The sequence below is a fragment of the Pan paniscus genome, chromosome 13 (assembly GCF_029289425.2).
Source record: "Pan paniscus chromosome 13, NHGRI_mPanPan1-v2.0_pri, whole genome shotgun sequence".
NCBI lineage: Eukaryota > Metazoa > Chordata > Mammalia > Primates > Hominidae > Pan > Pan paniscus.
In genome coordinates this window covers 126,386,780-126,401,933 of record NC_073262.2, presented here as the reverse complement: position 1 = coordinate 126,401,933, position 15,154 = coordinate 126,386,780, and the positions used below count along the sequence as shown (strand labels likewise).

The following is a 15,154-nucleotide window of genomic DNA, read 5'->3' as shown; positions in this document are numbered from 1 at the left end:
TACACCTGTAATCCCAGCACTTTGGGAGGCTGAGGTGGGCCAATTACGTGAGGTCAGGAGTTCAAGACCAGCCTGGCCAACATGGTGAAACCCCATCTCTACTAAAAATACAAAAATTAGCTGGGCTTGGTGATGGACGCCTGTAATCCCAGCTACTCCAGGGGGCTGAGGCAGGAGAATCACTTGAGCCTAGGAAGTAGAGGTTGCAGTGAGCCAAGATGGCGCCACTGCCCTCCAGCCTGGGTGGCAGAGTGAGACTCTGTCTAAAAAAAAAAAAAAAAAAAAAGACTTAAAGGCTATCTCCAAATCAGTGAAGTTAGGTATTCTTCCAAAGATACTTGATACATTCTCTTTTTATATAATCTATGGATAAAATCAGGGAAAACTGGTTTAAATTATAACAAGAGATTTAGGTTAGGTGGAGGAAGAAAAATTTCTAGCAGGAAATGCAAGAGAACACTAGGCAAATGTGTGGACTTCATTTTCCCAGTAAAAATGGAACTGTTCACTAGGCATTGGATTGAATAATCTTACGCACCGTGATGATGCAATGCTGAGCCCTATTCTTTGTGTTCCTATAACCATTCTATTTTATGCTCGTAGAGTGTCAGTCACTTTTATGATCTCTTCTTGGAAGCAAAAATACCCTTCTGAATAGAATTCTCAGAAGGTAGTGTTTGATTATTGAATTTTATTATTATTATTATTATTTATTGTTATTTTAAATAGATATGGGGTCTTGCTATGTTTCCCAGGCTACTCTCAAACTCCTGGGCTCAAGCAATCCTCCTTCCTCAGCCTTCCAAGGTGCCAGGATTACAGGCGTGAGTCACCACACCTGGCCAAGATTATTGAATTGTTTATACCTGTGTTATAGTGAAACCGATACTAAAAAAAAAAATGCTGTGTTAAAATTCCAGACTGAAGGTGATTTTTTTTAAAGCTGCTGATGAGGAGGGTTTTTAAATTGGTTTCTCATCACCTGTGATGTCTTGGGCCTCATATCATTATTATAACGGATGTTTCTTTTCTAAGAAGATTACCTATTCACTATTCACAATAGAAAGTGAATAGAAAGACATGGAATCAACCTCCATGCCCATCAATGGTGGAATGGATAAAGAAAACATGGTAATATACATATATACCATGGAATACTACACAGCATAAAAAAGAACAAAATCATGTCCTCTGCAGCAACATGGATGCAGCTGGAGGCCGTTATCCTAAGGGAATTAACACAGGAACAGAAAACCAAACATTGCATGTTCTCACAAGCGGGAGCTAAACACTGGATACTTACAAACATAAAGATGGCAGCAATACACACTGGGGACTACTAGACGGGGAAGAAAGGGAGTGGGGCAAGGGCTGAGAAACTAACTTAAGTACTGTATTCAGTGCCTGATTGACAGGCTCAGTTGTACCTGAAACCTCAGCATCATGCAATATACCCATGTAAGAAAAGCACACATATACTCCCTGAATCTAACACAGAAATTGAAATTATGAAAAAAGTAATTTGTAGTTACCAGAAAAAAAAAAAGATGAACTATTAAGAACCTCAAGCTGGGCATGGTGGTTCATGCCTGTAATCACAACACTCTGGGAGACGGAGGTGGGGGGATCGCTTGAGCCTAGGAGTTCGAGACCAGTCTGGGCAACGTAGGGAGACCTCGTTTCTACAACAAAATTTAAAAAGTATTAGCTGGGCATGGTGGCACACACCTGTAATCCCAGAACTTTGGGAGGCCAAGGTGGGGGGAATCACTTGAGCCTGGGAGGCTGAGGCTGCAGTGAGCTATGATCATGCCACTGCCCTCCAAAAGAAGACCTCATGTTCTGTAGGCTGGAGTTTGAGACCAGTCTGGGCAGCATAGGGAGACCTCGTCTCTACGAAACACACACACACACACACACACACACACACACACACACTCTCTCTCTCTCTCTCTCTCTCTCTCTATATATATATATATTAGCCAGCCAGGCATGGTGGTGCACACCTGTGGTTCCAGCTACCAGGGAGGCTGAGGTGGGAGGATCGCCTAAGTCTGGGAGGTTGAAGCCGCAGTGAGCCACTGCACTCCAAAAGAAGACCTCAAATTCTGTAGGCTGGGGCCAGGGGGTGGTGGTGGGGCAGCCGGGGGAGGTGGTTAGTGGAAGATCTGAGTAAAAAGCATGGTTTCATTGGACCCTCAGATATCGCCACCTAGTGGGTTGTAATGATTTATGTCGTGGCATTTTAGGCCTCAGCCTTTTCAATAGAGTTGAATCTTTTTGTTTTTTTTTGAGACGGAGTTTCGCTCTTGTTGCCCAGGCTGGAGTGCAATGGTGTGATCTTGGCTCACTGCAACCTCTGCCTCCTGGATTCAAGTGATTCTTCTGCCTCAGCCTCCTGAGTAGCTGGGACTACAAGCATGCACCACCACACCTGGCTAATTTTGTATTTTTATTAGAGACGGGGTTTCTCCATGTTGGTCAGGCTGGTCTCGAACTCCTGACCTCAGGTGATTCACCCACCTCGGCCTCCCAAAGTGCTGGGATTACAGGCGTGAGCCACCACACCTGGCCGAAAGTTGAATCTTTTATCTGTAAAACGTTTTCTTAAAATCTAATAATTTTTTGTTCCTGGTATATATAATTTCCTTCATGACACAACTGAAACAATGCACTTTATTTTTTAAAGACAAAACAAAACTGAACAAAATAAATTATGATTCTAAACCTGATCTTCTGATACCATGGATTGAGAAAACTTAATTCTCATAAAATAAAGATTAGGCCATCTGACAATTCCCAAAAATTAAATATACCATAACTTCAAGGTTTTTAAAATTTTCTTTTTTAAAAAACATTCTAACAGAGCCTTTAAAAATTTAGAGATGGGGTCTCACTATGTTGTCGAGGCTTGTCTCAAACCCTTGGGCTCAAGTGATTGTCCCGCCTTGGCCTCCCGAAGTGCTGGGATTACAGGTGTGAGCCACCAAATACTGTACCTTCCAAGGTTTTCAAGTAAATTTCCAGATGTTCTAATGTCTTCTGCTTATTTAAACCTTTTAAAATTCATTACCATTATTTCAAATACACATTTCGAACTTATTTGAAAATAAAATCAGGTTGCTTCCTAGTGTAGCCAATATACTGTCTAAATTGTTAAGAGTCTATGGTGATGCCAAAGACAATTGTAACTTGAGATGGTTGATTCTAAAGCTCTCAGCCAAGTAGCGTGCAAAATGGAGAAAAGAGCTTACATTTAAGGCTGGATGTTGTGGCTTATGCCAGCAATCCCAGCATTTTGGGAGGCTGAGGTGGGCGGATCGTCTGAGACTAGGAGTTTGAGACCAGCCTGTCCAACATGGTGAAACCCTGTCTTTACTAAAAACACAACAAAATTAGCTGAGCATGGTGGCGTGCATGTGTAATCTCAGCTATTTGGGAGGCTGAAGCATGAAAATCGTTTGAACCTGGGAGGGGGAGGTTGCAGTGAGCCGAGATCATGCCACTGAACTCCAGCCTGGGTCAGAAAGCAAGACTCTGTCTCAAAAAAAAAAAAAAAAAAGCTTACATTTAAGACAGCTTCTCACTTTCTCGTTCCCCTTGCTTCAGCCTCACTTCCTTTCCTTCTCCCCTTTATTTCTATATTATCATTATGTTTCTATAGTTAAATATGGTGCCGGAATATAATTTTTAAAGTAAATTCTTCTGTTGTTCTTAACACTTTTTTTTGTCTTGTAAAGGAAGAAATTAATGTTTTAAAAACAGAAGTACTACTACTTTCTTGATTATTTTTCCCTATGTGTGTTTATAACACTTAAAAAGAATTAAAATAAAGCCAGGTGTGGTGGCTCATGCCTGTAATCCCATCACTTTGGGAGGCTGAGGTGGGGCGATCACCTGAGGTCAGGAGTTCGAGACCAGCCTGGCCAACATGGTGAAACCCCGTCTCTACTAAAAATACAAGAATTAGCCGGGCATGGAGGTGGGCACCTGTAATTCCAGCTACTTGGGAGGCTGTTGCAGGAGAATCGCTTGAACCCAGGAGTTGGAGGTCGCAGTGAGCTGAGACCACGCCACTGCACTCCAGCCTGGGCAGCAGAGAGACACTCCTTCTCAAAATAAATAAATAAATAAATAAAATAAAAAACTTATTTTTCTCCTATAATAAAAGTAAGCTATGTTTGTGATATACACATTTCTTTTTTCTCTGATGGGTTAAATATAATTTGTCAGATGAGATAGTTTTCATGCTGGTAAGAATTTTTTCATCCGTTCAGAATTATCTTTCTGTGTAAATCCATCATTGAATTTCAGTGTCTTTGCAGAACGGCAGAATGACTTGGTTGATCAGGTTCTGTTTTTTGTGTCCTTTGTTTGTTCTAGATACATTTCATATTGCTCTTCAGTCGACAAGGGAAATTACGGCTACAGAAATGGTACATCACTCTCCCTGACAAAGAGAGGAAGAAGATCACCCGGGAAATTGTTCAGATTATTCTCTCCCGTGGTCACAGGACAAGCAGTTTTGTTGACTGGAAGGAGCTAAAACTTGTTTATAAAAGGTGTGAGTAACTTTTTGAGAGCTCAGTTTCTCAGTCTTACTTTGGTTTGTTCTAATCCTGAACATTTTAGATTGCTATACCAATTCCATCATTTACTGAAATCTTTGAAGGCTGGGGCCTAGATATTTGTACCAATAGACTAACTAGAAAAGAACTCTCATTTTATTGAAAGAAATTCTAGGTGCCAGGATGGATTCTAGGTAAATAAACTACACCTTGATAGTGCACGCATGCATTCAAGAAAAGTGGTATGAACACCTGTTACATTCCTGGCATTGTTGTTTTTTAATTTGTTGGAGGCGGAATCTTGCTCTGTCACCCAGGCTGGAGTGCAGTGGCGTGATCTTGGCTCACTGCAACTTCCACCTCCTGGGTTCAAGCGATTCTCTTGCCTCAGCCTCCTGAGTAGCTAGGATTGCAGGCATCTGCCACTATGCCTGACTAATTTTTGTATTTTAAGAGAGACGGGGTTTCACCATGTTGGCCAGGCTGGTCTCAAACTCCTGTGCTCAGGTGATCCACCTGCCTTGGCCTCCCAAATTGCTGGGATTACAGGCGTGAGCCATCATGTCCGGCCATTCCTGGCATTGTTCTAATGGCTGTGATACATCATTGAACAAGACAGATGACATTCCTGCTGTCATGTAGTATACATATTTATTAAGTAACCAAATACAATATTTTCACTTAGTAACAAGTGCTTTGGAAAAACCGAGGTTAGTATGACAGAGAGATGGAGATGTGTTCAGTGGGGCAGCTCTTATTATGCCTGTTACTTGAATTTGTAATGAGTACATTGAGGACACGAAGAGTTTAAGTAGTCAGTTCCCAGTCACAGTAATTGAGTGTTAATTGGTAGAGCCAGGATTCAAATCTAGATCTTTTTGGCTTTAAAGTCTGTATATTGTTTTTACCATATCTGCTTGCCATGGCAAGACCATACTAGAAAGGACCCTCAATTTATAGATGAGATAACTAAGCCTGAGAGGTAACATAATTTTGTCCTTGGAGACCCAGGTAATTGATGCCTAAGCCAGGAACAGAACACAGCTGACCTGACCCTGCATCCAACACCCTACTGCAACTCCCGGAAGGAGTTATGCTCCTTAGATATGCTCTTGCAAAGGGTGTTTATAAAGCTCATTGGGAAAAACAGAGGCAACCTTCACAGATTGTTATTCAATGGAGTAAATTACCAGCAAGTGCCTGCAAAGCTCCTTCTGCTGGGCCCAAGGTTGGAGTTTGACAAATTGAGGAGGGAGGCTCACACAGAATGACTGAAGCCCATTGTGAAGTGGGAGGTTGGGGAGCGTGGGCTCCTGACAGCACTGGTCAGGGCTTTCTATTTTACAAAAAAGCAATTGACAAGCTGGAGAGGGGTGTGAAGACACCCTGATTACCAAGAGTGAAAGGATACTGTCCTCCTGATAATAGCTCTTCAAGGTAAAATTTTGTTGAGAGTCTTCCATGCGTAATTAATGGAAGTAATCCAACCCCCGCAGAATTTTCATATATTCTGATTTATATTTCAGGAGGCTATTGGGGGTGATGAATAATGATTTCATTCTTGGATGAGGAGAGGCTCGGCGGGGGAGGAGGTGACTTTGCATATTCGTGGGAAAAACTGTCTCCAGGTTGCTTAATGTATTGTCATATTTTGCTTTTGTTATTTTTCATTTCAAGGTATGCTAGTTTATATTTTTGCTGTGCAATAGAAAATCAGGACAATGAGCTCTTGACGCTAGAGATTGTGCATCGTTACGTGGAGCTGCTGGACAAATATTTTGGAAATGTAAGTGTTGTCCTTGTCGGTTAGGATTAGCTACAGTCCCCATCTCAGCTCTTACTTCAGTTCTGTCTCTGGTCACATCCCTTCTCTCTGTCACATCTAAAATATGAATTGAACTTGAACCGAAGATCACCTTAGTCCCCCTAAGATTAGAATACAAGATTTTTCTCCCTACCTATAATTCTTAGTAAATGAAAGACCCAAAGCTTTCCTTTTTTCTTTTTAAATAGATATGGAGTCCCGCTATGTTGCCCAGGTGGGTCTTGAACTCTTGGCCTCAAGCAATTCTCCCACCTCAGCTTCCCAAAGAGCTAGGATTATAGGCATGAGCTACCGTGCCCGGCCACCCAAAGCTTTCAAGAGGTGGATGTATCTTTATCTTCATACCACAAATACACCAGAGACCTTATTTCAGTGAACCAGAATTTAACTGTGAAGGATTTCCTGAAATTCTGTTCTTTATTCTTCATTGGCTTTGTCGTCTCTTTTCTGTTTTGACCTTTTATCCTTTCTCTGGCTTTTTTTCTAAGCTATAAGTATTCTTAATTATTTATGCATAAGAAAAATAGCAACAAACAAAAAACCCAAATCCTTTTCCTTCACATTGCTATGCAATAATCTTTTTGCATTTTCTGCCAAGTGATGTACTATGCTAGGTGCTCCAGTCCTCAGAACTCATTCACTCGGCAGTGCTTACAGCATGGGTCCATCTTTACTTTGCAGGGAAATCAGCAAGTTACCATTGAACCCTCCTGCGGGTTGACACCAGCGATTCCTCTTGAGTCTTCACCTGCTTTCACCTGCTTCTTGCTGCAGCACTGGACCCTTGCTCACCATGACGCTTTCTTTAAATTCGCCCTTCTTGATTTTGCCATGACATTGATTTCTGCTGACTCTTGTCCTGTTATTTCTGAAGGCGCCTCCTTGGTTTCTTCCACTCAGCTCCCTTCCTCTGCCCAGCCCTAAATGCCCTCATCTCTTCCTAACTCTGTGTGTACTGACGCTCTGTCCTGGAAATCCCTTACTAAGTGACTCTTCTTCCCCTTGTTGGTGACAGTCTTCACTGGGCTTCTCATGGCGCAGAACCAAACTCATCTACTGAAAATCCGTTCTGTCTTGTGATTGGAATTTGTTATGTACCAGGATCCTTCAGTGCAAAAGGACGCAGCTTGTTTTGTCTTTTTCTATGCTTTACCAGAATCTGCCTCTGTCTATTCAAATTGGGCTGACATTCATTTCCTTCTTTCCACTCTCACTAATATAGGTTCACTTGGGATTTCAATTTTGCTTTTCTCTTAAACATCTTACCTGGCTTTTTATGCCTCTGAGCTTTTCTCTGTTCGCCCTCTTGCCCTATTAGTTACCATCTTCCTTAAAAAAACTAGATATAGGTGTGGCATTCCTTCACAGCCACTTTCCATCATGTGCAATAAATAAAATCAACCCCCCCAGCTTGTTGTTTAACCTTTCAAAGCATGGATCCCTGACCACTCCTCCATCCTTGATGCACTACCCTTATTTATTTATTTATTTAATTTATTTATTGAGACGGAGTTTTGTTCTTGTTGCCCAGGCTGGAGTGCAATGGCATGATCTCTGCTCACTGCAACCTCTGCCTCCCGAGTTCAAGCGATCTTCCTGCCTCAGCCTCCTGAGTAGCTAGGATTACGGGCCCCCGCCACCATGCCCGGCTCATTTTTATATTTTTATTAGAGATGGGGTTTCACCATGTTGGCCAGGCTAGTCTTGAACTCCTGACCTCGGGCGATCCGCCTGCCTTGGCCTCCCAAGGTGCTGGGATTACAGGCATGAGCCACTGCCTCCAGCCTACATTTCCCTTTTTATACACCTGACAGTTCTCCAGCAACAAGAAATGACCTTGGAGTGTCCCTAACTGGCACCCGATTTGCTTGACCACCAAATTGCAATTCTCTTGAGACCAATGCTTTGTGACTCATTTTATCCCCCCACCGCTTAACTTGTAACCAGCTGTGGGCCAGACTTGATAGCAAGTGTTCCAAAAACATTTAATCCATTTCCAAGTTTCAAGAAATAAATCATTGGATTTGGAAAATGTTTTCTTCTCATAATACCCTCTTCCCTATTCCCTTACTCACTGAAGTTTTTGTTAAGTGTTAGGATAATTTGCTTCCAGAAGAGTTTTTTTTTGTTTGTTTGTTATTCTCTTTAATGGAATGAGCAGTATTTGCAATATTGAACACGTTTTATCAGATTTGTTGCAACACTTTTCATAAGGATGAACACTGGAAAGATTTCTGAAAGAATTTTTCCTCCCTCCCTTTTTTCCCCCTTGTAAATGATGTTGTTAAGACCTAAAATGTTGCTTCAGGGATTTCAGGTTGTTGGTCAGTATATAACAGCAATAAGACAACTAGACCATCTTTTCTTTCTCCTCTTGGTATACTAAGTTTATTTTCATTTTTTTAAGGAGAAATTTGCAAATGTATAATAACATGTTTTCAAACATATTATTTAATTTAATACTTTCTACTATTCAAATGAATTCTCACATTTTTGTACTTTCCTTTGAAATAAACTACAGACTTGGCCTTTTGCAAGAGCCTGAAGAAGTTTCCCTGAGGTCTGGGCATTCCCGTAACCTGCCTTCTCTTTCTCATTTCTGAACTCCGGCTTGACCTGTTGCGTTTTCCTAGATTAAACCAACTGTGATAATGTGAATTGGGGCTGAATTTTGATCTCAATCTATCTGACCAAATTTCAGCCAGATATCTCAGGGCATTATGCTTCTCAAGAGAACTTGAGTGACCTTCACCAATGCTAAACCCAGTTAAAGTACAAAGAGAGTCAGAATGAATTCCCATTTCTCTAACATTAATTTCCCATTCTATTTTGGTATACCTTTGGAAGCTCTGTCTTTGTCATGTACCAAAATTTAATTTATTAAAAAATTCAATGAATCTTTCATTAAGCTAAGAGCAGCTAAGAGCAATTCAAGGCTATATGCCCAGTAGAAGTTCAGTTCTTGTTAATTAACAGTGATGAGCAAAGACTTCCAGTACTGATTCTCATTGACATAATCTCAGCAATAAAATATTTCTCTTTGATTTTCTTTTCCTCCCATATTAATACTAAAGCTTTCCTTGAATTCTGCCCTTATATAATGTTATCTAGGGGAAAACTTGGTACTGAGCTTCTCTTATAACACTGGAAAATATTATCTGCTGAAGACAGACGGATCAAAATCTCTGGCTACTAATTTAAGTTATATATATTTTTTTTAGCACTTTTCAATTCCAAGGAGATTTACGAGGATTAACTAGTTAATCTTCCGATCTTCAGTAAGTAGCATTAACCCCAATTTATAGAGGCTCAGAGGAAATGCCTCAAAGTCTCATGCCAGATAAGAGTCTGAGGATTTAGATACCTGCCATATTTCTGCATTACAGACTACAGTGTGAATTTTTACTGGTGCCTCAGTGTGTGAGGATGTTGATCTCCCAGAGAGCTTTTGAATTTGATGTAGGGAGTTTTTTGTTTGTTTGTTTTTTGCTGTCAGGGGAAGAGCACTATGAGTTCCCCGGATGCTGGTGTAGGCTCACTCTCTCACCAATTCAAGGATTTGGGGCCTGTCATGTGTCTCCGTTTTGCAGATGAGAAAAATGACCCTCAAAAAGGTTAAGAGAAGTGTTTACTTTGCTAACCTTATAGGGCTGCTGGGAGGGGCAAAGAGATGGCGTGATAGCAATACTTAATAAACTATTAATTGCTATATAGTTGTACATTGCATTATAATTATTCTTGTTTTATTTTATTTATTTATTTTTTTGAGACGGAGTCTCGCTCTTGTTGCCCAGGCTGGAATGCAGTGGCGCGGTCTCGGCTTACTGCACCTTCCGCCTCCCGGGTTCAAGCGATTCTCCTACCTCAGCCTCCCTAGTAGCTGGGATTACAGGCACGTGCCACCATGCCTGGCTAATTTTTGTATTTTTGGTAGAGATGGGTTTTTGCCATGTTGGCCAGGCTGGTCTCAAACTCCTGGCCTCAGGTGATCCACCCACCTCGGCCTCCTAAAGTGTTGGGATTACAGGCGTGAGCCACTGTGCCCGGCCTATTCTTATTTTATATATAGCTTTATGGTACTTATATAGTTTACTATTATTTGAAGCATTTGCTGCATGTAACTTGAAACTTTTTGTATTTACTTTAGAGCATCATTTAATAAGTACATGTGCTTCTTAGATTCTGTCCAAAAGGATTCAGTTGGTGAAATGCCAGAAATAATCTCACTGCACCATGAATTCTGCTGTAAGAAAAGAACCTTAAGCCAAATTACAGAAGAGCACAAGGCTAGGACATTGAAGATAAAGTTAAATGATAGTTTCTACCATTTGAAAGCTTTATTCAGAATCTAGATACACGAGAAAATAAATAAAGAGGCTCGTGTTTATTAACATGGTGAGGGAGCAAGAAGCCGGGGTATTTGCGTAATTAGAAGGAGTGGAATCACTTGAGCATCAAGTACATATTTTTGTTGTATTGGGACGACCTCAAGGTGGAATTTATTATTTTATTTTATTTTATTTTGTTTCTTTTTCCTGAGACAGAGTCTTACTCCGTTGCCCAGGTTGGGGTGCAGTGGTGCAGTCTTGGCTCACTGCAACCTCTGCTTCCTGGGTTCAAGCGATTCTCCTGCCTCAGCCTCCCAAGTAGCTGGGATTACAGGCATGTGCCACCATGCCTGGCTAATTTTTTGTATGTTTAGTAGAGACAGGGTCTCACCATGTTGCCCAGTCTGGTCTCGAACTCTTGACCTCAAATGATCAGCCCGCCTCAGCCCCCCCAAAGTGCTGGGATTACAGGCATAAGTAATTAGGCAGTAGCTTCAGAAACCTGACTTGGGACTGGGAATGGTGGCTCATGCCTGTAATCCCAGCACTTTGGGAGGCCAAGGTGGGGGGGGATCACTTAAGGTCAGGAGTTCAAGACCATCCTGGCTAACACGGTGAAACCCCGTCTCTACTAAAAATACAAAAAATTAGCCGGGCGTGGTAGCGGGCGCCTGTAGTCCCAGCTACTCGGGAGGCTGAGGCAGGAGAATGGCGTGAACCCGGGAGGCGGAGCTTGCAGTGAGCCGAGATCGCGCCACTGCACTCCAGCCTGGGCGACAGAGCGAGACTCCGTCTCAAAAAAAAAAAAAAAAAAAAAAAAAAAAAGACTGTTTCCAAAAAAAAAAAAAAAAAAAATGAACTGGTCTAAGGGTCTTCCTGGATATTTTCTCTCATTCTCAGATGGCAGTAGACTCAAAGAATAACTATAGGGTTGCACTTTTGAGTTGCTGTATGTGAAACAGTTGCTCAGTTGTAACATTCTCTGTAATGCCTATGGAACTTGCATATACATTTCTCTTCAGAGCTACAGATAGTAACTGTATATCAAGGTGTGTGTGTGTGTGTGTGTGTATGTGTGTGTGTGTGTGTGTGTGTGTGTGTGTGTGTATTGTCTCTCTAACTCTGAATACCACCTTACCTTACCCTTATCCCTTGAAACTAGTACAGTAAATTAATTGCCCCATGGCTGCTGGAGGACCCAGACCTGGGGACGCGTCAAAGTGGGATATAAGAAGTTCCTGGAGAATTTTCATTAGTATCTGTCAGGTTCACTTTGCAGGAGTTTAATTGCTGGTTTCTCCTAATGAGGCTCCTGTCTGTCTTGGATTCCTGGTCTACGCCTGCCTTGAACTCCGAGGTTCCTCAGCTTGCTACTATAACTCCTGACTTCTGCCTTTTCTGACCTCTGGTAACTGCTTTCTTCTCATACCTTCTTTCATGTACATGGATGTCTAATCTATTGTGATTTCTTTTTGTTTCTTTCTATTGTTTAAAACTGCAAAAATGATGCATATTTTTACATGTCCCTCTAAACATATACGGTTTTTAAAAATGGGATTGTGGCCGGGCGCGGTGGCTCACGCCTGTAATCCCAGCACTTTGGGAGGCCGAGGCGGGTGGATCACGAGGTCAGGAGATCGAGACCATCCTGGCTAACACAGTGAAACCCCGTCTCTACTAAAAATACAAAAAATTAGCCGGGCGAGGTAGCGGGCGCCTGTAGTCCCAGCTACTCGGGAGGCTGAGGCAGGAGAATGGCGTGAACCCCGGGGGGCGGAGCCTTCAGTGAGCCGAGATCGCGCCACTGCACTCCAGCCTGGGCGACAGGGGGACTCCGTCTCAAAAAAAAAAAAAAAAAAAAAAAAAATGGGATTGCGTTCTGCATATTATTCTGCAACTTTCTTTTTTTTCCTCCTTACAAGTCTATCTTAGAGCTCTTGCCATATTTGTGCATGTAAATCTACCTTATTCTTTTCAGCTTCTACATAGAAAACGCTTGCAACATATACAACAGCAGGGAAAGGAGACAGTATCTGTGACACCGAAAGAATCATTCAAATTTCTAAGACAAATATTACAATAGAAAAAAACAAAGTCTTTAAGAAGCAATTTGTAGACAAGGCAAGAAATGGAAAGGGCCAGTGCATATCTAATAAGATGTACAGTTTCACTAATAAGCAGGGAAATGCAAGTTTAATTAATATTCATCCGAAAATTTAGAGACTATCCATTGCTGGAGATGGCATAAATAGGTAATCACTCCTACTGTTAGTGAAACTTTTAAGTTTTATAGACTACTTTGGAGGACCACATTTTAGTATTTATCAATTTTAAATATACAAATCCTTTGACCCAAAATTCCCCAAGGAATTTATTCCTACACTATACTCAAATTAGTATACAATACACAACAAAAATTACGGCAGCATCATTTAGAATAAAAACTGGAAACAGCCCAAAGTCTGCCCATATCCATAAAGGAACTGCTTAAATAAACTGTGATATACCCCCAGTATGCCATGGTAATTCTGTATGGAAGTTGGATTCGTTTGGATCTGTTGACTTAAACCATGTTCCTTGTGAAGTTTGCTAGTTTATTGACCTAACTTGTAAGTATATGGAGGAATTTGCTAAAATATTGACATCTATTTCATGCAAAGTTATAGCATTCAGTACAACCGTAGAATTGTATCTGGGATGCCATTAATCTCTAGCATATTAGAAACAAGGCCTATATTTATTTATTTTTATTTTTTGAGAAGGAGTCTTGCTCTGTCACCCAGGCTGGAGTGCAGTGGCATGATTTTGGCTCACTGCAACCTCTGCCTCCTGGGTTCAAGTGATTCTTCTGCCTCAGCTTCCTGAGTAGCTGGGATTACAGTCGTGCACCACCATGCCTGGCTAATTTTTGTATTTTTAGTAAAGACAAGGTTTCACCATGTTGGCCAGGCTGGTCTTGAACTCTTGACCTCAAGTGATCTGCCTGCCTCAGCCTCCCAAAGTGCTGGGATTACAGGTGTGAGCCACCATGCCCAGACAAGGCCTCTACTTAAACTTGCTCATTCATTTATCTTACAAGCATTTTTTTGTGTCTTACAATGTGCCAGAAACCAGGGATATAAAGATAATGAAGACAAAGTTTCTGCCCTGAACTCACAGTACGGGGGAGTGATTAGTAATCAATAAGCAGAAACTAGTGCACAGAAGATGTAAGTGAGAACCCACAGGAAGTGATGTGAAATCTGAATGGGGAAAAGGGGATGTGGGGAATCGCCACATGCCTGACTTTTGAATTTGGCCTTGAAAAAATGAGCTTGGTTTTGCCAGCAGGAGAATAAAGAAAAGGACATTTGGGGACACAATCCAAGAATTGTTGGAATGTGCAGAAAGCAAAGGCACAAAAAAGCACCGTGACATTGTGAGTTTGTGGCATGTGTGTCAGATGCATGGATGAGAACTGGCACGGGAAATCAGACAGCAGGGCCCAGGCTGGTAAAGATTCCTATATGCCTTTGTCCTGAAGACCTGACACTGGAGAGGCACAAGATCAGCATTTTAGCAAAGCATTAGTGGTCAATGGCCCTGAGCAGGCACAACCGCCACCTGGAAGGTCATTGCAGTGGCCTGATGGAGAAGTGCTGTAGGCCTGAGCAGCAGCTGTGAAAGCAGAGAAGACAGGAAGGGTAGGGACTTATTTAGACAATAGAATCAGTAGAAACTGATGACCAAATCCAGAGGGATGAGATCAAGGGAGGGAGAGGAATGAGTGGGGAAGGGGAAGTATGTTGGTTGAACTCTAGAATGAATTAGATGGAGAAATTAGAAAGAGATTGCAACTACTAAGCAAAATAGGGACTAAAGGAAAAAGAATAATCTTGATATCAGCTTGGGACATAGTGACATGGATTGAGGAATAGGTAGGTAAAGATGTCTAGTTAGTGGGTGAAAATATTGGACTAGTGGCCCAGAGGGAGATCAGGGCTAGTCATCTAGGTTTGTTGAGCTACCTGCATGCTAGACACAGCTGTAGAGAGTCAGCAAGATTGTCCAGGAGAATATGCATTTTGCAAAGAGAAGAGGCTCCCTTGAGGAACATGAATATTCAAGCAGAAGATGGATGGCTAGAATATAAGCAACATGCAGCAGAGATGTTTGTCTGTTCTGTTGACTGATATGTGCTAGGCACACCTTAAATACTTCTTAAACAAATGCAGGGTAGGAGGGAGATAAATTATCCAAGGAGTCTGAGAAGGAATTATCAGAGATAGACAAGAAAAACAGGCATTAAGTGATATTGCCAAAATCAGGGGAGCAAGGGAGAAGAGATTTTCAAGGAAGAGAGATTGGTGAAGAGTACCACATGTGGCTGAGAGGTAAACGTTGGGGAGGTCTGGAGACTTTCTTTCTTTTTTTTTTCTCCTCCCTTTTTTTAA

General features: G+C 41.7%; 1 protein-coding gene across 2 annotated transcripts in view; it reads left to right on the top strand.

The window, feature by feature from the left end:
• AP1S3 (adaptor related protein complex 1 subunit sigma 3) overlaps nt 1-15,154 on the top strand; it is an 82,323-nt gene that overhangs the window by 55,495 nt on the left and 11,674 nt on the right. For both annotated transcript variants that reach the window (XM_003818685.6, XM_063595574.1), the window contains exons 2-3: nt 4,384-4,562; nt 6,246-6,354. In XM_003818685.6, coding sequence (XP_003818733.1) covers nt 4,384-4,562; nt 6,246-6,354 — 288 coding nt within the window. The remainder of the gene's footprint in view (nt 1-4,383; nt 4,563-6,245; nt 6,355-15,154) is intronic.